General features: G+C 43.0%; 1 protein-coding gene across 1 annotated transcript in view; it reads right to left on the bottom strand.

Annotated features, from left to right (window-relative positions):
- The window catches only part of HOOK3 (hook microtubule tethering protein 3), a 123,697-nt gene that overhangs the window by 66,913 nt on the left and 33,095 nt on the right, over positions 1 to 23,689 (bottom strand). The window contains exons 5-8 of the mRNA XM_062213695.1: positions 17,034 to 17,166; positions 12,847 to 12,914; positions 2,478 to 2,540; positions 1,162 to 1,245 (exon numbers count right to left, since the gene is read on the bottom strand). Coding sequence (XP_062069679.1) covers positions 1,162 to 1,245; positions 2,478 to 2,540; positions 12,847 to 12,914; positions 17,034 to 17,166 — 348 coding nt within the window. The remainder of the gene's footprint in view (positions 1 to 1,161; positions 1,246 to 2,477; positions 2,541 to 12,846; positions 12,915 to 17,033; positions 17,167 to 23,689) is intronic.

Raw genomic sequence — 23,689 nt, forward strand, 5'->3', positions numbered from 1 at the left:
TTTCTGTTTATTTGATCCTTTTCTCTTCATAAAGCAGGTTTTCCTGACATTTAAGAACTAAGTCAGTGGAGCAGACACTTGGCACAGCAATCGGGATGCTGCTCAGGACACCTGTATATCCTCTCAGAAGCCTAGGTTCGAGTCCTGGCTTGGTTTTGGATCCTGCTTCCTGCCACTGTGCACCCTGAGAGGCAGAAGATGATGGTTCAGAATGGTCAGATCCCAGCCACTCATGTGGGAAACCTGAATGGAGTTCCTGACTCCTGGCTTTGGCCTTGCCTAGCCCCAGCTATTGTGAGCATTTGGGAAGTGAACCAGCAGATCTTTGTCTCTCAGCCTTTCAAATAAATAAAAATAAATAAATAAAAGACTTACTCAGCAGCAAGAGTAACTGGAAACCCTGCAATTCAAGGCTGATCCACAAGACGCTGGCCACTACATAAAGCAGGGATGCAGACAGGCCAAATCGAAGGGACCTTCCTTACCCTGCAATGCCAATACCACTCTATTCTCTCTACACTTCCACTGTGGGATTCCTTTACTGATCTGGAACCTGTCTGTAGCTGTGCCTGTCTGTAGATGACACAGCTGAGGGCCTGACTCATGCATACAACATCTCGGACGACAACAGCTCCCTTCACCCTCTCTGAGTGTTCCTGGTCACTGCACTCATGGCTCCTTTCAGCTAGTCAACACTTCTGCAACTGTCTTTTGGCTTTTAGAGGTTCGTGAAGACTGGCAGTATGCCGGAGCTGGCTACAGACAAGCTGACTGTTAAATATTCAAGAGCCTTGAGGTTGGCTCTGAAACCGTAACTCAAAACCAGCCATTGTGAGACTATTAATAAAGAAACTGGCAAACACTACAAATCCAGGCCTTAAAAACCATCCCCACTCTCCTGAGAGCCGATTTACTAGAATACTACGAAGACTCATCTGTGGTGCCATCCCTCCTCTCCTCTCCTTTTCTGTGGGTTTATGCCACTTTAATTCATTTATCATGAACTTAATGGGTTACAGAGAGGAAATGAACAGCTCTGTACAGTTCTGCCTTTCACCAGAAGCCTGCTTCCCTTCTCCGGGGCTGCCTCATCGTCAAGCTGCACTGCAGGGCACACACAGCACATGTGGCGGCATGTTTCAGACACAACGGATCTCGTACCTGCATATCCAGTTCATGGCACCTCTGAGCAATTTCCTCCTTGGCTGACAAAGCCTCATTCAGTTCCTCTGTAGTTTTCTTCAACTAGTTAAAAATAAAGAGATAAGTATTTCAATACAAAGTGGCAACAATTAACAGCTACGTATGTACAAAATACAACTAAAACATCTTCCCCTTTTTCGGTTGGTGGGAGATGGTGCAGGGGAAGTCAAGAACTTCTCTGAAAGGGTCCAAAGAACCCAGTTTTCAATTTCCTTGAGTTCTACATCTCGCTTTCTCTGTCCTTTTAATTTGACTTGTCCCTTTGCCAGGTTTTCTTTTATCTGGATTACTTGGTTCTTGATAATATTGATTATTCAACAGGTGAGAAACTTTACCTTGGTAAAGTATATGTATGTACTAGAGCAACAGGGATTTCAAACTACAAAAATAAACAGCTAGTACATTTCAACACAAGATTTATAGTCATAGCAAATCTTTATGGTCATCCATACAACACCATTTTTAAGAAAATATTTTTGTCATTCTGATTCTCAATATAAACCAAGCATTCCCTGGTTGTGATTTATCACATAAACTCTAAGTTAGCAATATAGGAAAAAATGATTAAAAGCTCTGCATTTCATGTAACCAAAGGTGGTGTTTAATATTTCTTTTTTAATTTTAATTAGTTTTTAACGGACTGAATGTGATTTATAAATACAATTCTTTATTTTTTATTTACTTGACAGGTATAGTCAGAGATTTTTATTAAGAGGCAACGTTTAAAATTACAAAATAGCTTTTCCATTAAAAGTATAAAAAATACTGCAGAATTCCTGAAGTGTGTGTATATGTATGTGTTTTTATATATACATACACACACACACACACACACTTCCTTAGAGTGTTCACCACTTCACAAATATGAAAGGTAAGGCAGGGGGAGATATCTTCAGTTGGAGAATACGGTAAAATCTTTGAAATAAATAAATCGGAATAAATGCATGCCCTTTTCCAGGAATGCAACTATTGTGTTACATTAGCACACAGATATTACTAACAGAAAAGAATGATTAGAAAACAGGAATTAAAAAAATTAAAGAAGTTATTTTAAGAGAGTTATGCAAGAGTACTTCCAATACAATTTATAAATTCAATTATAAATGTATAAACTATCCATTAGCAAGTACCTTAAGTTCCTACATTTTACATAGAATGCAAAATGTTATACCAATGCATTCCATAAATACTTTTAACTGAAATACCCTTCTCATGAATGTCTGAAGTTTATACTTTTCATCTTTGCATGAACAGAAATAATGCAAACTTTCTACCTGGCGATCAAGGTCTACGTAGGCATCGTTCCCAGCAGACACAGGAGATTCTTTACTCATCAGCTGAAATTAAGAGTCAGGTGATTAAAACTACAAGGCAAAGGAGACATTCGATATGATTACTCACACAATAAAGTGAACACCCAGCCTAATGATTCTGAGTCTGCCCTTTCTTTCACCACGCCAAGATAATGCCATCATTTAAAATCAGAGGTCTAGGGCAAGTGTTTAGCCCAGTGGTTAAGATGCCTTGTGTCCCAAATTGGAATTTCTGGTTCAATTCCCAGCTCCTGCTCTTGCCTGCAGCTCTCTTTCAATTCAGACCCTAGGAAACAGTGGTGATGGTGTAAGTTATCGGGCTCCTGCCACCCACGTGGGAAACTTGGACTGGATTCTTGGCTCCTGGCTTTATGCTGCCCAGTCCTGGCCACTATAGATATTTTGGAGGAAGTGAACAAGATGGGTACTCTCTCTGTACCTTGCAAATAAAAAAAATTAATTAGGTGCCTCTAAAGTCCCTATAAAAATGTTAGTCATAGGGTTAACTTTAAAAAAGAAACTGAATAAAAAAATAAAATTAGAGTTCAGATTCTGGTGCTCATTTTCATTCTAAGCCTAGTCCTACAAATCAAGTATAATTTATTCTTATCACTAGAAAGACAAGCTGTTAAAAATGTGGCTCACTATTTAAAAAAAACCACCAACTTCATAAAAATAGCAATTAAACACATGAAAATATGCTAAACATCATCAGTGTTAATGAATACCAATTCAAAACCACAATAAGATAACACTTCAGACTCACTAATGATGACTATAATAAAAAATATGGACAATAACAAGATATGTAGAAACAAAAGAACTGCTCACTGCAGGTGAGAATGTAAAATGGTGCAGTAACTGTAGAAAAAAACTGGTGGTGATTTAAAAGGTTCCACACAGAATGACCGCATGACCCAGCAATCTATTTCTAGATACAGATGCTCCTTGACTTATGATAGGGTTACATCTGCTAAGCCCATCATAAATTGGAAATATCATAAGCCAAAATGCATTTAGTCCGCTTGGCCTGCAGAACATCCTAGCTAAGCAACACTGCACACTGCAGAGCAATAACTGTTCCCTCCATGATCACGGGGCTGATAGGGGACTTCTGGGACCCACATCATGAGACATTAGCATACCACTTATTGCTAGCCTGGGAAAAGATCAAAATGCAAAATTTGACGTGCAATTTCTACTGAATGCGTATCAGTTAGGCACTATCATAAAGTCAAAATAGATCTCAAATTGAACCACCATCTAAATCAACCATCCATATAGGTGTCCCAGCAAAAAAATTAGTGTGCCCATGTTCACAGCAACGTTGTTCACAATAGCCAACAGGTGTAAATAATGGAAATGGCCACCAACTAATGAAAGGATAAACAAAATGTGGTACACCTATGCTATGGAATGTTGTCCAGCAATAAAAAGGAACAAAATGCTGATACATACTACCATAAACCTTGATCAAAGAAACCAAACATAAACTCTACATATTGTATAACTCATTAAAGGAAATATCCAGCATAGGTACAACCATAGATACTGAGGTTCTTTTGGGTGCTGAACAAGTTCTAAACTACGTCGGGGTGACATTCGTACAACACTGCAAATGTAATAAACATCACCAATGGCAAATCTTATGTCATATGTACTTCACTGCATTAACAACAACAACAACAAAGTCATCTGATTCTACATGGGAACTAAAATTTAGAAAACAAACAAAAGAAAAAAACAAATGTCTGTGTGGATCAGCATTTACTTGTTAAACTCCTTATGTGGTAAAGTAGTAAGCCTTTTTACTGTAATGTAAATTTAAAAGGTTACCTCAAAAACTAAAAAGAAAAAGGGAGAAGGAAGGCAGGTGGGAGGGAGAAGGAGAGGGGTGAAGGAAGAAGGGAATATCATTATGTTCTTTCTATCTACAAAGCACACTGAATCTGCTAAAAACTAATTAAAACTGGGCCAGTGCTGTGGCATAGTAGGTAAAGCGTTGCAGCACTGGCATCCTATACGGACACTAGTTTGTGTCCAGCTGCTCCTCTTCCAGTCCAGCTCTCTGCTATCATCTGGGAAAGCAGTGGAAGATTACCTAAGTCCTTAGGCCCCTGCACCCACATGGGAGACCCAGAAGAAGCTCCTGGCTCCTGGCTTCAGATCGGCCCAGCTCCAGCTGTTGTGGCCATTTAGAGAGTGACCTAGCGAGTGGAAGACCTTTCGCTGTGTCTCTCTCTGTATCTCTAACTCTGCCTCTAAAATATATAAATCTTTTAAAAAAAACTAATTAAAATTAAAAATAAAAATGTACATACATTTATTAACAAGTAGAATAAAACATTCGTTGTAATTTTAAAAAAATCAGAGTCAGTAGTACCAGAGTAAAGACATAATGTGCCTTAAGGAAAAAAAGACCTTTTTTTAAAGATTAATTTTTCGGCCGGCGCCGTGGCTTAACAGGCTAATCCTCCGCCTTGCGGCACCGGCACACCGGGTTCTAGTCCCGGTTGGGGCGCCGGATTCTGTCCCCGTTGCCCCTCTTCCAGGCCAGCTCTCTGCTATGGCCCGGCAGTGCAGTGGAGGATGGCCCAAGTGCTTGGGTCCTGCACCCGCATGGGAGACCTGGAGAAGCACCTGGCTCCTGGCTTCGGATCAGCGAGATGCGCTGTCCGCAGCTGCCATTGGAGGGTGAACCAATGGCAAAAAGGAAGACCTGTCTCTCTCTCTCACTATCCACTCTGTCAAAAAAAAAAAAAAAAAAAAAAAAAAGATTAATTTTTATTCATTTGAAAGGCACAGTTACAGAAAGAGCAAGACAGAGAGAGACAATCTTCTACCCACTGCTTCATTCTCCAAATGGCTCCAATGGCTAGGGCTGAGCCATACTGAAGCCAGGAGCTTCTTTGGGGTCTCCTATGTGGGTGAAGGGGCCTAAAAGACTTAGGCCATTTTCTGCTGCTTTTCTAGGCACATTAGCATGGAGCTGGATCTGTAGTGGGGCAGCTGGGACTCCAACTGGCGCCCATATGGGATGCTGGAGTAGCAGGCAGCAGCATTACCCACTATGCCATAACATCAGCCCCAAAAAGGGTTATTTTACAAAAGGCCTTTTTCAATCCCACAAATCGATCCTGATGACCCCTTGCCCTCCTCCCAGGTCCAATGAGTCACTACATATAATCAATTTTCAAACCTGTCTACTTCCACCTCAACTGTCATAACCTAGTTCAGGCTTCCATCACTAGATAACTACTAAAGTCTCTTAGTTGGCCTCCTTTCCTCTAGCCTTGTTTTCCTGTGCTATGGTTTGGATGTTGAGTGTCTCCCAGAGGTCCCTATGTGAAAGGCTTGGTCCCCAGGTAGTGCTGCTGGAGGCAGTGGAACCTTGGGGAGGTCCTTGGATCACTCACAGCATGCATCTCTTGGAAAGCATTGTGGAAGCCACTCTGCCTCTGACATCCTGTTTGGCAATGTAAGCTCCACTGGCCATGATGTGCTACCATTCTTCACCCTCACCAGAGGCCTCACATCCAAAACTGTGCAGGAAACAATCCTGCTCTCTTTATGCATCAGCTGCCTCAGGTATTTCACTGCAGTGACGCAAACCTAACTAGCACATGTTCTAATCCACACTTTCCATTGCAGATTTTCTCAAACATGGACCTCAATGAATTTTCTCCTTAGAATCTACTCATTGGGGCCGGCGCCGCGGCTCAATAGGCTAATACTCTGCCTGTGGTGCCGGCACACCGGGTTCTAGTCCTGGTTGGAGTGCCGGATTCTGTCCCGGTTGCCCCTCTTCCAGGCCAGCTCTCTGCTGTGGCCGGGGAAGGCAGTGGAGGATGGCCTTAAGTGCTTGGGCCCTGCACCCCATGGGAGACCAGGAGAAGTACCTGGCTCCTGCCTTCGGTTCAGCGCAGTGCGCCGGCCGCAATGCGCCGGCCATAGCGGCCACTTGGGGGGTGAACCAACGGAAAAAGGAAGTCCTTTCTCTCTCTCTCTCTCTCACTAACTCTGCCTGTCAAAAAATTAAAAAAATAATAAAAAATTAAAAAAATAAAAGAATCTACTCATTGGTTTCCAAAACTACAATTCTTAAGAAAACTGCCCAATGTTCTGATCATCCTACATTTCCAATTTCACCTCTGAGCCCCTTCTACATCACAATGTTTGCCACGGGCACTTTCCTTTCAATGCCCCCAGCATCTTGCAGGTCTCTTGCTTTCTCTTGCCTCTGGCCTCCAAAACAGCTTTTACACCTCCCTTCCGTCAACTCATCCTCCAGTGCTCAGCCCCTCTTCCTTTGTGAAACTGTACCTAATGGCCCACGCCAAGTTGGACACTCCTTTTAAATGCCCCCACATTTTTCTCACCATGGCACTTTTCATACTGATTTGAATCACTTGTTTAACCATGTCTCCTGTGAGACTGACACTCTTTGAGATGAGAGACCATATCAGGGCTGCTCTCAGTTGTATCCCTAGCGTCCACTACATTGCCTGGTGCATACCGGTTGTTCAGTAAGTAGCTGTTAATGAATAAAAAGAACATACACATAACAGATACATAATCTATTTTGAAAATCTAATTGGGATTTTGTTTTGTATCCAATTTTATAGTTTTATTCCCTTGAAATTAAAAAGATTTCCCCTCTGCTGTAAGATACCCTTTTAATGTTTTTATCAGCTATATAATATTTCATTAGGTGGAGGTTCCATAATTTAAATGCTAGCTCATCGACATAAACATTTTCCACATTTCTGTTACCATGAAATAATTTGATACACATTGTTATATCTAATCTTGGTCAGAATTTTAAAATAATTCTCTGGGTTAGATTCATAGACCAAAATCATTTGACCACACATTTTTATTTTTAAAAAAATGCAGTGTTACAGATGTGAAGGTACTTCAAAAATTTTGTGGAAAAATGGATTTAAGGGGCTGGTGCTGTGGCTTAGTAGATTAAGCCTCCAGCTGCAGCGCTGGTATGCCATATGGGCACTGATTTATGTCCCACATGCTCCCCTTCTGATCCACTTCTCTACTAGTGGCCTGGGAAAGCAGTAGCAGATGGCCCAAGTGCTTTGGCCTCTGCACCCACATGGAAGAAGCTCCAGGCTCCGGCTGTTGTGGCCATTTGGGGAGTGAACCGGCAGGTGGAAGACCTCTCTCCGACTCCCTCTCTTTCTATAACTCTGCCCCTCAAATAATAAATAAATCTTTTTTAAAAAATGGATTTAATGGATTATTACAACATTTTTTTGAAATCTATATAGTATTTTCTCTATGAAAATCTGAAGGTCCCTCATAGAATAACTATTATAGAAAAATTTGAAAACAAAAGAGTAAAGAACATTTAATCATCTGGAGAGAGAGAGTTAACATTTTAGCATGTTTGTTTTCATTCAATTGTTAACAGAAATGGGACTGTAACTGTTCATTTATTTTGTACCCTACATTTTTCTTAAGTAAATATCTCCCATGTCATTAAATATTTTTAAAATATGCTTTAATGTCTACATAATATTTCAATTTATTAATATATCATTTACTTATCCATTCCTCTATTGCTAGGTTGTCAGGCTACCTGCAATATTTCATTACTAGGAAGATAATGAGATAGTAAATCATCTAGAGGTGACAGAGCACAGTGGTTACAGGATCTGAATTCAGACTGCTCAGATGTGAGTTCTGACTGCCTCTACTTCTTGATAACTTGAACAAGTTACTCAAAGTCTCTATGCCTCAGTTTCCTGTTATAAAATGGGGACAACACATACCTCAAAGGAGTATGGTAAATTCTGTTCATATATTCTAAAACTGTGGTAAAATATATGTAACATACTATTTATACTTTTAGATATAAATTCAGAGGCATTCACTACAACTGCAATGACTATTAAATCGGTCATCAGATGCACACTGCTTAGTCTCAGCACTATCTGGCATAGAATAGAGGCTATAAAATCTCTTATCACTGTTATCATTACATATCCTTGTTTTTCACATTTCTTTATGACAGATCCCTAAGAGTGGAATACCAGGATCCGTGCAGTTAGGAGAACCAGTACCCCGTTTTTAGTGCCCCCTTTTCCTTTTTCATGTTCTTGCTTGGAAGTAAAATCCTTAAATGTTGGCTGGATCTGTGACTGCTGAGAATGAACACTGTACCTCCTATTCTCCCTTTTGTGGCCACGCAGTAACATCTGGCAAAGGGGAATGAGTCAGAGGACACTGATAATTCTTCTTTCAATTCTTCTTGCTGGCTGCAACTGTGAGTGTGCTAGATGGAGCTTGAGTAGACAGAGCTAAACCAATAGATGGGAGAATTCTGCAATAGGACAGCAGACCTTAGGTCTATCATCTTTTTTTTTTTTTTTTTTTTTTTGGACAGGCAGAGTGGATAGTGAGAGAGAGAGAGAGAGAGAGAGAGAGAAAGGTCTTCCTTTTTGCCGTTGGTTCACCCTCCAATGGCCGCTGCGGCTGGCGCATCTCGCTGATCCAAAGCCAGGAGCCAGGTGCTTACCCTGGTCTCCCATGCGGGTGCAGGGCCCAAGGACTTCGGCCATCCTCCACTGCACTCCCGGGCCATAGCAGAGAGCTGGCCTGGAACAGGGGCAAGCAGGATAGTCCGGCGCCCTAACCAGGACTAGAACCCGGTGTGCCGGCGCCGCAAGGAGGAGGATTAGCCTGTTAAGCCACGGCGCCGGCCAGGTCTATCATCTTAAAAGAAACCTGGAAGGTGGTGTGGTGTCGCAGTTTAAGCTGCCACTTTTGATGTCCTCATTCCATATCAGGGGGCCCGTTTGAGTCCTGGCTCCTCTGCTTATGATCCAGCTTCCCGCTAATGTGCCTGTGGGGCAGCGGATGACAGCCCAAAGTACTTGGGTTCCTGCCACTCACATAGCAGACCCAGATGGAGTTCCTGGCTGTTAGAAGGCTTTGGAGATAGAACCAGCAGGTTCTATCGCCGTCACTGTTTCTTTTCTTTGGGTTCCCAATGACTATCAAGCTTTCCACAACAACCAGGACCTGACAAGAACAAATTAAACTTGCCTGGGTAGTAGCTGTGATTTTGATATTTTAACACTCATGATAAATCTAATCTCATGTGAGAGGGTATAAAAGCTTTACAAGATACACTAGTTTACATTCCCACCATCAACTGCTGATTGCCAAACTGATTTTCTTTTTTTAACAGTTTTGTAATTTTTTTTAACTTTTTTTTTTTTACTTTTTAAAATTTTTTTGAGAGGCAGAGTGGACAGAGAGAGAGAGACAGAGAGAAAGGTCTTCCTTTGCCGTTGGTTCACCCTCCAATGGCCGCCACGGCTGGCGCGCTGCGGCCGGCACACCGCGCTGATCCGAAGCCAGGAGCCAGGTGCATATCCTGATCTCCCATGGGGTGCAGGGCCCAAGCACTTGGGCCATCCTCCACTGCACTACCTGGCCACAGCAGAGAGCTGGCCTGGAAGAGGGGCAACCGGGACAGAATCTGGCACCCCGACCGGGACTAGAACCCGGTGTGCCGGCGCCGCAAGGCGGAGGATTAGCCCAGTGAGCCACGGCGCCGGCCACAGTTTTGTAATTTTTGAAAAATCCTGTGTAATTAAGAATTTGGCTGTCTGGTGTCTCCAGTTCTTGGGAAGTGGTCTCTAAATCTTCAGCATTCCACTGACTGAAGTGTCTTTGCTATCCACACCCCTGCACAGTTTACACTAAGGAGATGACTCTAGGTGGGGGCTACGATGCAGTAAGAGCAATCAGGCGATTAGAAAGTTGGGGCTTTGAGATACCTGACATCAGCCTGATCATGAAGGGAGGAGGAAGTGGGGAGGGGCCCTTGAAATCTGCTGCAACCTGAAGGCTAATGATTCCATCAGTCCTACTCCTACTAAGTGATCAAATCCTAATAAAGATTATGTACATAAAAGCACAGGTGAGTTTTTCTGGTTGGCAATATTTTGCGTACTGTCATATGCTGATGTGCTGGGAATTGACATGTCCTGATTCCATGGGGAGAGAACAACAGAAATGGATTCGGGACCATATCTGATCTAATCTATGCATGTTTTGCCTTAACAAAAACAATTCAGAACTTACTTTAAATATACACACTTGCTCAAAAATCTCATGGAGAACAGAGTGAAAAATTTATTTTAGTGCAAACAATTTTTGAAATTCATGCATATTAATATAGGATTCCTTCTGCTGCTTTTGTGACTGAAACATTCTCGGGGCTGGCCCTGTGGTGTAGCAGGTAAAACCACTGCCTGCAGTGCTGGCCTCTCATATGGGCACCAGTTTGAGACTTGGCTGCTCCTCTTCTGATCCAGCTCTCTGCTATGGCCTGGGAAAGCAGTGGAAGATGGCCCAAGTCCTTGGGCTCCTGCACCCACGTGGGAGACCCAGAAGAACCTCCTGGCTCCTAGCTTGGGATCAGCTCAGTTCCAACTATTGTGGCCATTTGGGGAGTGAATCAGCAGATGGAAGATATCTCTCTCACTCTCTGCCTCTGCCTCTCTGTAGCTCTGCCTTTCAAATAAATAAATAAATATTTAAAAAAGAAAGCATTCTCACATCCTGAGATTGACCAAATATTAGTCTATATTTATTCTTACTTTAAAATATGTATTTGTAGGGGGCTGGTGCTGTGGCGTAGCAGGTTAGGCAGCTATCTGCAACACCAGCACCCCATATCGGCACTGATTCAGGTCTCGGCTGCTCCACTTTCAATCCAGCTCCCTGCTAATGTGCCTGGGAAAAGCAGTGGAAGATAGCCCAAATGTTTGGGTCCCTGACACCCACATGGGAGATCCAGATAAAGCTCCTGGCTTTTCATTGTGGCCATCTTGGGGAGTGAACCAGCAGACAGAAGATCTCTCTCTTTCTCTCTTCCTCTTTCTGTAATTCTTTCAAATAAATAAATAAACAAATCGTTTTTTTTTTTTAAAATGTGTTTGTACAGGGAATGAGCATGTGCACATGAAGTGTGCTCCCTAGATGTTCACAAAGGGTCCCAGCAAGAGCATTAGCAAGAAGCTGGAATGTGAATCCAGACACTCTGATTGATGGTCTTAACCACTAGGCCAAAGGCCCAACTCTTTTTGGTGTTATGTTTTACATTTAAAATAACAATTCACCCAGGCATTGCTCTGGTATGTTTGCAGGTGAAAACCCATTTTCTGTCAAGCAAGAAACCAACCGTTAAATGTGAGGTAGACTGCTGGATTAATTTATTACTACCTTATTATTAGTATTATTTTTTAGTGGCTTAAGGAATTAGCCTACAATCCCTGGTTCATTAAGAGCACCTAAAAAAATTAGGAATAGTTATATCTGTACCTGTAAAATAAATGCTTAAGATTTTTAAAAAATTAAGACAAGCTCTATCACAAATGTAAAGAAAATAGTTTCCTTAAAGTAAGCAGGAGAATCTTTTCTTAAAATTTTTCTTTGGGCCGGCGCCGCGGCTCACTAGGCTAATCCTCTGCCTTGCGGCGCCGGCACACCGGGTTCTAGTCCCGGTTGGGGCACCGATCCTGTCCCGGTTGCCCCTCTTCCAGGCCAGCTCTCTGCTGTGGCCAGGGAGTGCAGTGGAGGATGGCCCAAGTCCTTGGGCCCTGCACCCCATGGGAGAGCAGGAGAAGCACCTGGCTCCTGCCATCGGATCAGCGCGGTGTGCCGGCCGCAGCGCCTACCGCGGCGGCCATTGGAGGGTGAACCAACGGCAAAAGGAAGACCTTTCTCTCTGTCTCTGTCTCACTGGCCACTCTGCCTGTCCAAAAAAAAAAAAAAAAAAAAAAAGAAAAGAAAATTTTTCTTTGGGGCCAGCATTGTGGCATAGTGGGTAAAGCTACTGCTTGTGATGTCGGCATCCCATATGGGTGCCAGCTTGTGTCCTGGCTGCTCCACTTCTAATCCAGCTTCCTGCTGATGGTCTGGGGAAGCAGTGGAAGATGGCCCAAGTACATGGGTACCTGTCACCCATATAGGAGACCCAGATCATCCCATATGGGTGCCAGCTTGTGTCCTGGCTGCTCCACTTCTAATCCAGCTCCCTGCTGATGGCCTGAAGAAGCAGCGGAAGATGGCCCGTGTATGTGGGTGCCTGTCACCCATAAGGGAGACCCAGATGAAGCTCCTGGCTTCGGCATAGTTCAGCTATTGCAGCCTTCTGGGGAGTGAACCAGTAGGTGGAAAGATCTCTCTCTCTCTTTCTATCTCTCTGTAACTCTTTCAAATAAACAATCTTTAATTTTTTTTTTTTTTGCTTATTCCTTTAACTTTTCCAAACTATAAGCACAAAGCTTCAACGTACCTCCTGAATGGCTGTCATGACAACGTGCTGCACAGACTCCTCCATCATCATAATGGCTTGGATGTACTCTGAAAACAAGAACAATCTGGAATGTCACTGTTCAAGTCAAAGACAGTAAAGGGAGTAAAGGTTACTGCTCCAAAATCCTTAGAGTGCTTTCCTATACTCTGATTCTTCCTAGGAATCCCACGTGTCAGCTACAGAAAGGCTAAGAAGCACAGTTTTCCTCTTTCCCAAGATAACTTTTTCACTATTCCTTATAAAGTTTGAGGCAACAGTGCAAGGTCCCGGGTTGTAGCATCAGCATGAATGTGTGTCTGTGTGAAAAAGGAAAATGGTAGAGGCCAAAGCGAGATGGAAAAGACTCTATACTACTTTCAAAAACCTAAAAATTATCTTTCACATTGTTTTTTACTACACAGAAACAACTCTAAATTTTTGTGCTTTATTCTTATTTGACACTGAAGTACTGACTTGTGTATAATTCTTAATATTTTCTGCTACAGAAAAAAAATGAAACTGAGCATTGCTTAGGATAAATAATTGGGAATTTAAGGTAGATACTAACATCAGACTTAAACAAATACTAAATCTTGGGTTTTAAAGTAATGTCCCACAACTCAAACAAGCTAAAGCAGCAACCTCATCTTTACCACAGCCAAAAGAGAAAGATCTTTCAGCTGACAGTGGTAATGAGGCTGCAAACTCTAAGTTCTTGCCTTCTAAAAAAGTTCTGGGGGGCTAGCACTGTGGCACAGCAGGTTAAAGCCCCAGCCTACAGAGCTGGTATCCCATATGGGATTGGTTCAAGGCCTGGCTGCTCCACTTCTGACCCAGTTCCCTGTTAATATGCCTGGGAAAGCAGCAGAGGACGGCCCAAGTGCTTGGGCCCCTGAACCCACATGGAAGACCTGGAGAAGACCCTGGCTCCTGACTCCTGGCTTCAGAGAGGCTCAGCTCTGGTTGTTGTGGTCATCTGGGGAACCAGCAGAAGGAAGACCTCTCTCTGTCTCTACCTCTCTCTGTAACTCTGTCTTTCAAATAAATTAATCTTTAAAAAACAAAAAGTTCTGGAAGTAGTTTTCAATATTTCCAGTCTAAACAGTGGATGACAAAAGCGGCATTAAGCATAGAAAAGTCAATAGGTCAGGTGGATGCCTACAAATAAGGTAGGCATGTTTTCATCAGAAACATTTAAAAGAGTGAATCAATCTTAGCCTCAATTGTTTCTTTGACCCCATACATCCAAAAAACAGACATACAAAAATCTGCTCACTCCTCAAAGTAGTACACAAAGGGATCTTACTGTGAAGTCGAGAAGATATTTGTGTATTTGGAATGCCAAATTGCAATCCTCTGCCTGCTAACTTGCTTAAAACAAGAAACTATTTTTACAACACTATTAAATTATGACACTCTGGTTGTTAATGCCAACACTTTTAGTTTATCAAAAACTGTTTTTAAGGAAACATCATAAGGATACTTGCGCTCAATCAAGTGTTTGGTTATATGTTTAAATACACACAAAATAACTAAATCACAGGCTTCGTTCTTAAGCCAAGAGCAGGAATATATCATAACTCAATAATATTTGGTCAAAAATAATTTTTTAGTTTGGTTTCAATTGTTCATTTAGTTTTATTAATAAAGATCACCCTATAAGTGCTGGAATATAGAAAGGGAGTGCTTGGAGATATCTGTTCAATGTACCAAACACAGAAGTCACAGGCTACAGAGAAAACTTATACGACTAGGATGACTAAATAGCCCTCAAAATAAAAACTGTGAACATGGAAGAGAAGAAGCAGTGGCGCTGGTAATGGGGAAGGGAAATCTGATGACAACCTACTAGATATGAAGACAGTAACAGTGGAAGAAAGGCAGAAAGTTAGTAAGGTGTGAGAGGGGAAGCGTTAGTTAAGAAGCGGTGTTGCCACGTCAAGGCCCTTCCCCGCGAACACCGTAAAATGCTAAATGACAAAATGATGATGAGAACTATGTTATTCAAAAAAATTTACAAATCTTTCAAGTTCAGAATAAATTATATGTAACTACTGATGCACATCTATGAGACAATGCTGTAGGCTAAGATATGCTATGTAAGGGAGCTTATTCTGAGATCCTGGCTGTCCAAAATTAAATCACAGTTTAGTACAAAGTATATTAAGTTTAAATATGGAAAAAAACATGGGTTTTTGTCCTCACCTAGACTCTCACAAGTAAGAAATCTTGGGCAAGTCAGGTAATACTAATGAACCCAGTTTCCTAAGCTATAAAAAGTATTTTTTGTCGTTAGTGCCTAGTGAAGTATCAGAATGAAAGCAGACACTAAGTAAATATTATCGTCAGTGTGTCTTCTACTACTAATCTCTGCCTTTTCAAATTTACCACCATTTTATTTGTTCCAATTGGAAAAGTCAGAGAGCAAAGACAGACATTTCTGTATTGAGTCAATGTTGTCAGCAGCTGTTCCTCACTGCTAACAGGAAACATGGGAACATGAAGCTGTTCATTTGCATGAACTTGTGGACTACAAAGCAAACATACAGTTTCATTCAACCTTCACATCTGCCAGATTTTGCCTCCACTTTTGCAAACAAGGAAACAATGCTGAATGTCTTGTTCCAAAGTTAGGTAGTAAGCCCACAGCCACTTCTGTAAGGTTTGTATTTTAAGCATCCCATGAACACGCAGTGACAGCTAATTCTTAATTTAGAAACTTAGTTGATTCTTAGCCTCCACTGTGTTCCTGAGTAGACACACCCTAGATCTGCATAATCTGCAAAGAGATGCTACCTCCTGCTCCCTCAACATTTCTGCAAGTCCATGGGGAAAACTAAATGTAGGTGTTGTCAGAGAAGCCCAATAGATCAGCTGTGCTGTTTTTCATGGAATATGGTCGCAGGTACCATCTTTTGTCTTTTCTTAGTGCTGTTTGGCATTAAATAGAAGGGTTAGCCAACTCTTAACAGCCATACACTTCCATGTATTAAGGAGATAACCAGAAGTTGATGAATTTCGTGATACACAGGAAATCACTATCTGACATAAAATACTATAATTTACCATTCACCTTAAAATCAAAACAATGTACAGATTTAATCTACTTTTAAATCTTCTTATGTATATCACTCTTCTACTATTTGACAGAAAACCTGTTAAGACATTTTAGTAATATACAATAATCAAATGTAGAAAATCTCTATTAATTCTTGAGCTAAATGAATATGCAAACAAAATTTACTATAAGAACATGACATGGTAAAATCTAAAAAGAATGAAGCTAGAAAGAAACATTGTTTAAAAACATTGTTTAAAAAATTTTGAATCAGAGACCAATAAATCTAGTCATACCATCAAGAAAACAACGGTGACTACGATTAAATTTATCACAAAAGGGGACCAGCACTGTGGCCCAGGGTAGGATAAGCTGCCACTTGCAGCACAAGACTCCCGTATGGGTGCTGGTCCAAGTCTTGGCTGCTCCACTTCCAATTCAGTTCCCTGCTAACGCGCCTGGGAAAGCAGTAGATAGCCTGAGTGAATTGGCCCCTACATCCACATGGGATATGTGGAAGAAACTCCTGCCTTCCGGCTTCAGCCTGGCCCAGCCCTGGCTGTTGTGGCCATCTGGGGAGTGAATCAGTGGGTGAAAGACCTCTCTCTGTCTCCCTCTCTCTGTAACTCTGCCTTTCAAATAAATAAAATAAATTTTAAAACATTTATCACAAGAACATCAAGGGGCTGGCATTGTGGTATATAGCAGGTTATGCTGCCACTTGTGACGCTGGCATCCCACATGGGTGCCAGTTCAAGTCCCAGTTATTTCTCTTCCAAACTGGCTCCCTGCTAATGCACCTGGGAAAGCAGTGGAGGATGGCCCAGGTATGTGGGAGACCCAGAAAAAGGTCCTGGTTCTTGGCTTTGGCCTGGCCCAGCCACAGCCATTGCAGCCATTTGGGGAGTAAACCAGTAGATGGAAGGTGTTTCTCTCTCTCTCTCTCTCTCTCTCTCTTTGTAATTCCACCTTTCAAATAAAAAATAAATCTTAAGAAAATAAATAAATAAAAAGACTATGAAACCAAGGGAAAATGGCATTCTTTGAGGGTGATTTATGTATAAAATACACACTCTATATTGCTTTCCTGAATTATTTTAAATGCATATGCTAACTTCAAATAAATTACCTTGCTTCTGTTCACAGTTCACAGCACAGCCTAAAATGAGTTGCAGCATCCTCCCGAGTTCGGCTGCGTCAGAATGCTCCCCAACAAGGGTCACGTCAGGAAGAGTGAAGTCATTAATCTGCTGTCCTAGGATCTGAATGGAGATAAAGAGATTACAGTTGCATTTACATTTATATGTCTAATGAAATGTCTGACAGAGATTAGTTTGTTATCACCAGATAACTCTGCTAAGAACAGAGCTATTGTGTCAGTCTCCTGCTCAGCTTCTACTTTTTGCAGCTGGTACCTAAATTTTAACTATCTTGAGTCATCTGCTGTGTGTTACGTACACTGAGCAAAGAGAATGAGAACTACTGATCCTTCTCCTGCTCCAAGAAGGACTGGACACATGCACTCTCTGAAGGAGCTGGAGCGAGAGAAGCACTGAACTAGAGTACCAGAACGCTCAGATTGAAACTTCATGGGGCCAGCAATGTGAAAAGTGGGCGAGGCTGCCACAATGCAACGCTGGCACCACATATGAGCACTAGTTTGAGTTCTGGCTGCTCTGCTTCCAATCCAGCTCCCTGTTAATGCCCCTAGGAAAGCAGTGGAAGATGGCCCAAGTATTTGAGCCCCTGAACTCAGAAGGAGACTCGGCTTTCTCTCCCTCTCTCTAGCTCTGCCTTTCAAATAAACTTTAAAAATACACATATTTATACACATATTTTAAAAAAAATTCACCCCCCAGCAGTAAGCTCCCCTTTGCCACTTCACTCCGTCTGACTTCTAACATGCTGGCAGCACAACACCTCATTAGGAAGGAGAATGGAGGCTTCCTTTAAGGGAAGACTGGCCACAAATGAAATGACTGATTTCAAACAGGGCAATTTACCACTATAAAATCTCCCTCCCTCAGAACCCAAACAGCTTTTGCCAGCATTTTCCTTATTTTATTTCAAAGGTAGGGAGATAGAAACCTCCTATCCACCGGTACACTCCCCAACCGCCCACAAAACCAGATGCTGGCCTGGCCAGTCAGGAGCCTGGAACTCAATCCAGGTCTCTGAGTGGGCAACAAGGGACACAACTTCTTGAGCCTATTAACCTGCTATCTCCATGGTACACATTAGCAGGAAGCTGGAATCAAGAACTAAACTGGGGCTCAAACCCAGGCATTCCAACAGGGGAAGTGAGCATCCCAGCCAGCGTCTTAGCTGCTGTGCCAAACACTATCCCATTGCTTTCCTTTCAAATACCAAAAAACAGCCAAGGATTAAGAAATCTGAGAAAAGTCCCCAACATGAGAAACAGACAAGAAACTCAAAGGAAAGCAAACAAAGCAGGAAGCAGAAGAAAGTAAAAATTTTAAATTCTAATTAGGCCCATACAGACAAATGGCAAAACTAGCAAGGAAAGCAAGAACATGATTACTTAAAAACTCAAGATTCTGCTTTATGCTAGATAGGAGGTGAGGAGGAAGGTATACACGCAGGCTTTCCAAGGAAGTGGCAGTGTTCAACTGACCTGGGTTGTAGAACAAATGTTCATTCTACAATCAACTGTTATACAACACATGGACATACTGTGAACTTTTCTGACTGTATGTTTATTTCACCATGACAAAGTGGTGGGGTTTTGGAGAAAGGGGGGCTGAAATTTGAGACGGCAGTCAAGGGGCAAGGCTGATACTGAGGGAGCCACGCGTGAATGAGGAAACAAGCCACACAGCTGACTGTGGCAGACAAACATGCCACAGCGGTTCCACAGGGCAAGTGTAGAGGCAGGAGCGCAGAGGGCCAAGGGCAGCAAGGGCAGCACAGCTGGGTGGCAGTGGTGGCAGGGACTGGAAGACTCGGGGTAGGGAGGCAGATCATTTTGGCCCTACTGAGTTAGGTTAAGGATGAGGACTTTATTCTGAATGATAAGGAAAACAAATTCAATCAAATGCATAGAAATATACCAACCCAAGAAAGATACACAAGAAATCGCTGACAGTGATGTCTCCTGAGAGGAAACTAGGCAACCAGCTGGATTAAAAAATAAATAAAATAAATAAAACATGAAAGTAAAAAAAATTCTTCTTTGATCAATATTCTCAGAGAGATGAGAGAAAATATTATATTCCTAAAGCATGAACAGTTTATAAAAGCACCACTCAGCAATCAAAAATTTGCTTTGGGGAATTCTAACACCAGAAATGGAAATTTCAATGGACAAGCTGGACAAAAGGCATGTAACTATCTCAGAAACTAGAGCAGAACTACAGAGATAAAAAAGAAGGTCAGGGGCTGGAGTTGTGGCGCAGTGGGTTAAGCAGCTGACTGCCATGCTGGCATATCAAGGGTGCCAATTCAAGTTCCAGCTTCGCTACTTCCAAACCAGCTCCCTGCTAAAGTACCTGGGAAAGCAGCAGAAGACGGCCCAAGTGCTTGGGCCCTGCAACCATGTGAGAGACCCAGATGGAGTTCCTGGCTCAGCCCTGGCCCTTGTGATCATTTGGGGAATGAACAAAGGGATGAAAGATCTTTCTTTCCCTGTCACTCTGCCTTTCAAATCAATCAGTCAGTTATAAGAGATTGAAAGGCTGGACAGGAGTTCTAAAAGGAGAAGAGAGAAAATAAATGGCATAAAATGAATCAAAAATATACATTCAGAAGAAAATTTTCTAAAACTAGCAGGTATTCAGATTTTAAGGGCTTGTTAAGTGCTAACCACAATAAAACAAAACAAATACAAAAGTACCTCACACCAAAGAACACCAGCATGAACACTGGGGATCAAACTGGGTTCTAGACTTGAACAAGTAACCAACAAGGGACAGCAGCAAGAGAGACTTCAACAGCAGCATCAGAAGCCGGAGGATATTGGGGCAAAACTCTCAAAACATTGAGATTATTTCCAATCTGAAACTCCACATTCAACCCAACCCTAAAGTGCAAAGGGTAAACTAAGCCTAATTTCAAATACACAGGCTTAAAAAAAAAGATTCATCATGCACTTTCCTAAAGATACCCCTGAAAATGTCCTCCACCAAAATAAGAAAGTAAAAAGGAAAGAAGTACACAGGACTCAGGATGAAATAAGACACAGGAATTCTGGCTGGCGCTGTGGCTCACTAGGCTAATCCTCCGCCTACGGCACCAGTACCTCGGGTTCTAGTCCCAGTCGGGGCACCAGATTCTGTCCCGGTTGCTCCTCTTCCAGTCCAGCTCTTGCTGTGGCCTGGGAAGGCAGTGGAGGATGGCCCAAGTCCTTGGGCCCTGCACCCCATGGGAGACCAGGAGGAAGCACCTGGCTCCTGGCTTCAGATTGGCGCAGCACACTGGCCGGCCATGGCGGCCATTTGGGGGGGAACCAACGGAAAAAGAAGACCTTTCTCTCTGTCTCTCACTGTCTAACTCTGCCTGTTCAAAAAAAGGACAGAGGAATTCCAAGGACAAAGTGAAGGTTGTCACAGAAAGAGTTTATTGTTCTTATTTATTCCAGTTAGAATGAATAACCTTATGTTTTGCTGCAAAGATAATAATGGCTTAAACTTAGATGCTACTGAGGGTATGTACACAATACAGGATGTATCCATCATGTTACCTTTCTAAAATCTAAAAAACTAGATTCCAAAGTGTATCTGGACTGAAGAGTTTAGGATCGTGGACCTGCATATCCATTATTATAAGGATATTTATGAATACCTCAATATAACTGGCATCATATGGCATCTATAATCTTAAAGACTGATTTATTTATTTGAAAGAGTACACAGAGAGGAGAGGCAGAGAGAGATAGAGAGGTCTTCCATTCTATGGTTTACTCCCAGATGGCCGCAACAGCTGGAGCAGCACCGATCCAAAGCCAGGAGCCAGGAGCTTCTTCCAGGTCTCCCACATGGGTGCAGGGCCCAAGGACTTGGGCCATCTTCCACTGTTTTCCCAGGCCATAGCAGAGAGCTGGATCAGAAGTGGAGCAGCCGGGTCTCAAACTGGCGCCCATATGGGATGCCTGCGCTTCAGTCCAGGGCATTAACCCACTGTACCACAGCATCAGCCCCGGCATCTACAATCTTATATTTATAGTCTATAAATACAAATTTTCAGAACTGCATGGTAACTGTCCTACAAATAAATTCCTAGAAATAGAGCCACTATGTCAAAAGATGGATGCAGAATTCTGTTTGCATCTGCCACAAGCCACCAGACTACAGCAGACCTTCAGGACAAGGCCTCAGGGGCCAGGAGGGGTCTATCGGGACACACACCAATAGACTGCCCTCAAATCTACAGGGGTTAAGTGCACAAGAAACACCTGCTCCTGAAGCTGCCCGCAAGCATGCACTTCTTCTGGAGGGCTAGAAAGCACCTTGTGCCAGGCCTGTTCCTGTGGCACTCTGAGAGACAAAACTCAGAAGTCCATTGAACTTGCAACCCACAATCCCTGCTTCCAGGATGTGAGGCAAGAATTGCTCAGAACTTCACCACACACCTGCACTTCAAAAAGCTTTCATTTTACTTTTTAGAATGTTTATTATTATTTTTATTTTAGACAGGCAAAGTTAGACAGTGAGAGAGAGAGAAAAAGGTCTTCCTTCCGTTGGTTCACCCTAAAATGGCTGATATGGCTGGCGCGTTGCGCTGATCTGAAGCCAGGAGCCAGGTGCTTCCTCCTGGTCTCTCATGCAGGTACAGGGCCCAAGCACTTAGGCCATCTTCCACTGCCCTCCTGGGCCACAGCAGAGAGCTGGACTGGAAGAGGAGCAACCGGGACAGAATCCGGCGCCCCTGACCAGGACTAGAACCTGGGGTGCTGGCACCACAGGCGGAGGATTAGCCTAATGAGCCGCAGTGTCAGGCCATATATATATATATATATATATATTTTTTTTTTTTTTTTTTGGACAGGCAGAGTTAGTGAGAGAGAGAGACAGAGAGAAAGGCAGAATGTTTATTTTCATCTTACTTGAAAGGCAACATGAGAGGGGCCAGTGCTGTGGCATGGCAGGTTAAGTAAGCCTCTGCCTGTGCCAGCATCCCATATGAGAGCTGGTTCATGTCCCAGGTACTCCTCTTCCAATCCAGCTCCCTGCTAAGGCATATGGGATAGCAGCAGAACATGGCCCAAGTGTTTGGGTCCCTGCACCCATATAGGAGACTCAGAAGGTGTTCGTGGCTCCTGGTTTTGGCCTGGCTCAGCCCTGGCTGTTGCAGCCATTTGGGGAGTGAACGAGCAGATAAAGACCTCTGTTTATCTCCCCACCTCCCCCCGTAACTCTGCCTTTCAAATACAGAAAAAAATAAATTTTTAAAACAAAAAAGAAAGGAAGGAAAGAAGGAAGTGAGGGAGGGAGGAAAGCAATGTGAGAGAGAGAAAGAGAGAGAGAGAGAAGAAAAAAAGAGACAGAGGTCACCTGCTGGTTCACTCCCCAAATGGCAGCAATACCCGGGGCTGGGCCAGTTTAAAGCCAGCAGCCAGGAGCTCCATCTGGGTCTCCCACATGGGTGGCAGGGGCCCAAGCACTCTTCCACTGTTTCTCCAGGAGCTGGATTGGAAGCTAAATAGTTAGCACTTGAATGGGTGCTCCAATACCGGATGTCAGAGTTGCAGGCAGTGGCTTAACCTGCTGTGCCACAACAGAGGCTCCATAAATAGGTTTTCATGGGCCAGTGTTGTAGTATAGTGGGGAAAGATGCCACCTTTGACATTGGTTCATGTCCCAGCTGCTCCACTTCCAATTCAGCTCCCTGCTAACAGCCTGGGAAAAGCAGCAGAATATGGTCCAAGTACTTGGTTTCCTGCAACCCACGTGGGAGACCAGATAAAATTCCTGGCTTTGGCCTGGCCCAGCCCTGTCCTGGTTATTACAGTCACTGAGGGAGTGAAATCAGCAGATGGAAGACCTCCCTGCGACCCCTGCCCCTTTCTCTGTAACTCTTTCATATAAATTTAAAAAATCATTTTAAAGGGAGGGGTAAGAAAATCTTCAAAATACAAAACCATCTTTGGAGATTGGGTATCTATTCTCTCTGAGCACTATAAGCATGACTAGGTAATGCTAATTTTGGCCAGAGAATAACACAGGAAAACCCCAAACCAAAGCCCTGCGAAAGAAATTTTGGCTGGCGCTGGCTGGAGAAAAAAAAAAATTATCCGGAGGAGGAAAAAGGAACATCTGGGTAGACTGTCTGAGGCTGTTTCTCATGTGTAAGAGGGGTAAGAGCCCTTGGCCCATCTCGTGAGATTTTAGTACTAAGGTTCATGATCACATTTGGTAAATAGTTCCTGAAACACCATCATATTTGTTGCAATACATTTTCCGTTTTCTTTCCCACTGTATACTTTCCTGAGAATTATACCACTTGTACTTTAATGGGTATGAAGCCCAGAAAAAAAGCATTTCGGGGCTGGTGTTGTGGCAATAGGGTAAGCCACTGCTTGGGACACTTGCATCCCATACTGGAGTACCCCTGAGTCCTAGTTACACTGTTTCTGCCCCAGTCTGTTACTGTGTCTGGGAAGCAGCAGATGATGGCTCAAGCACTCAAGTCCCTGCCACCCATGTGGAGGACTCAGATGGGTGTTCCAGGTTCCTGGCTTCAGCCTGGCCCAGCCCAAGCTGTTGTAGTGATCTGGGAGTACACCTGTAGTGATCAAGGATGGAAGTTCTCTCTGTCACTCTGCCTTTC

This window comes from Lepus europaeus, chromosome 16 (assembly GCF_033115175.1).
Source record: "Lepus europaeus isolate LE1 chromosome 16, mLepTim1.pri, whole genome shotgun sequence".
In the NCBI taxonomy this organism is placed as follows: domain Eukaryota; kingdom Metazoa; phylum Chordata; class Mammalia; order Lagomorpha; family Leporidae; genus Lepus; species Lepus europaeus.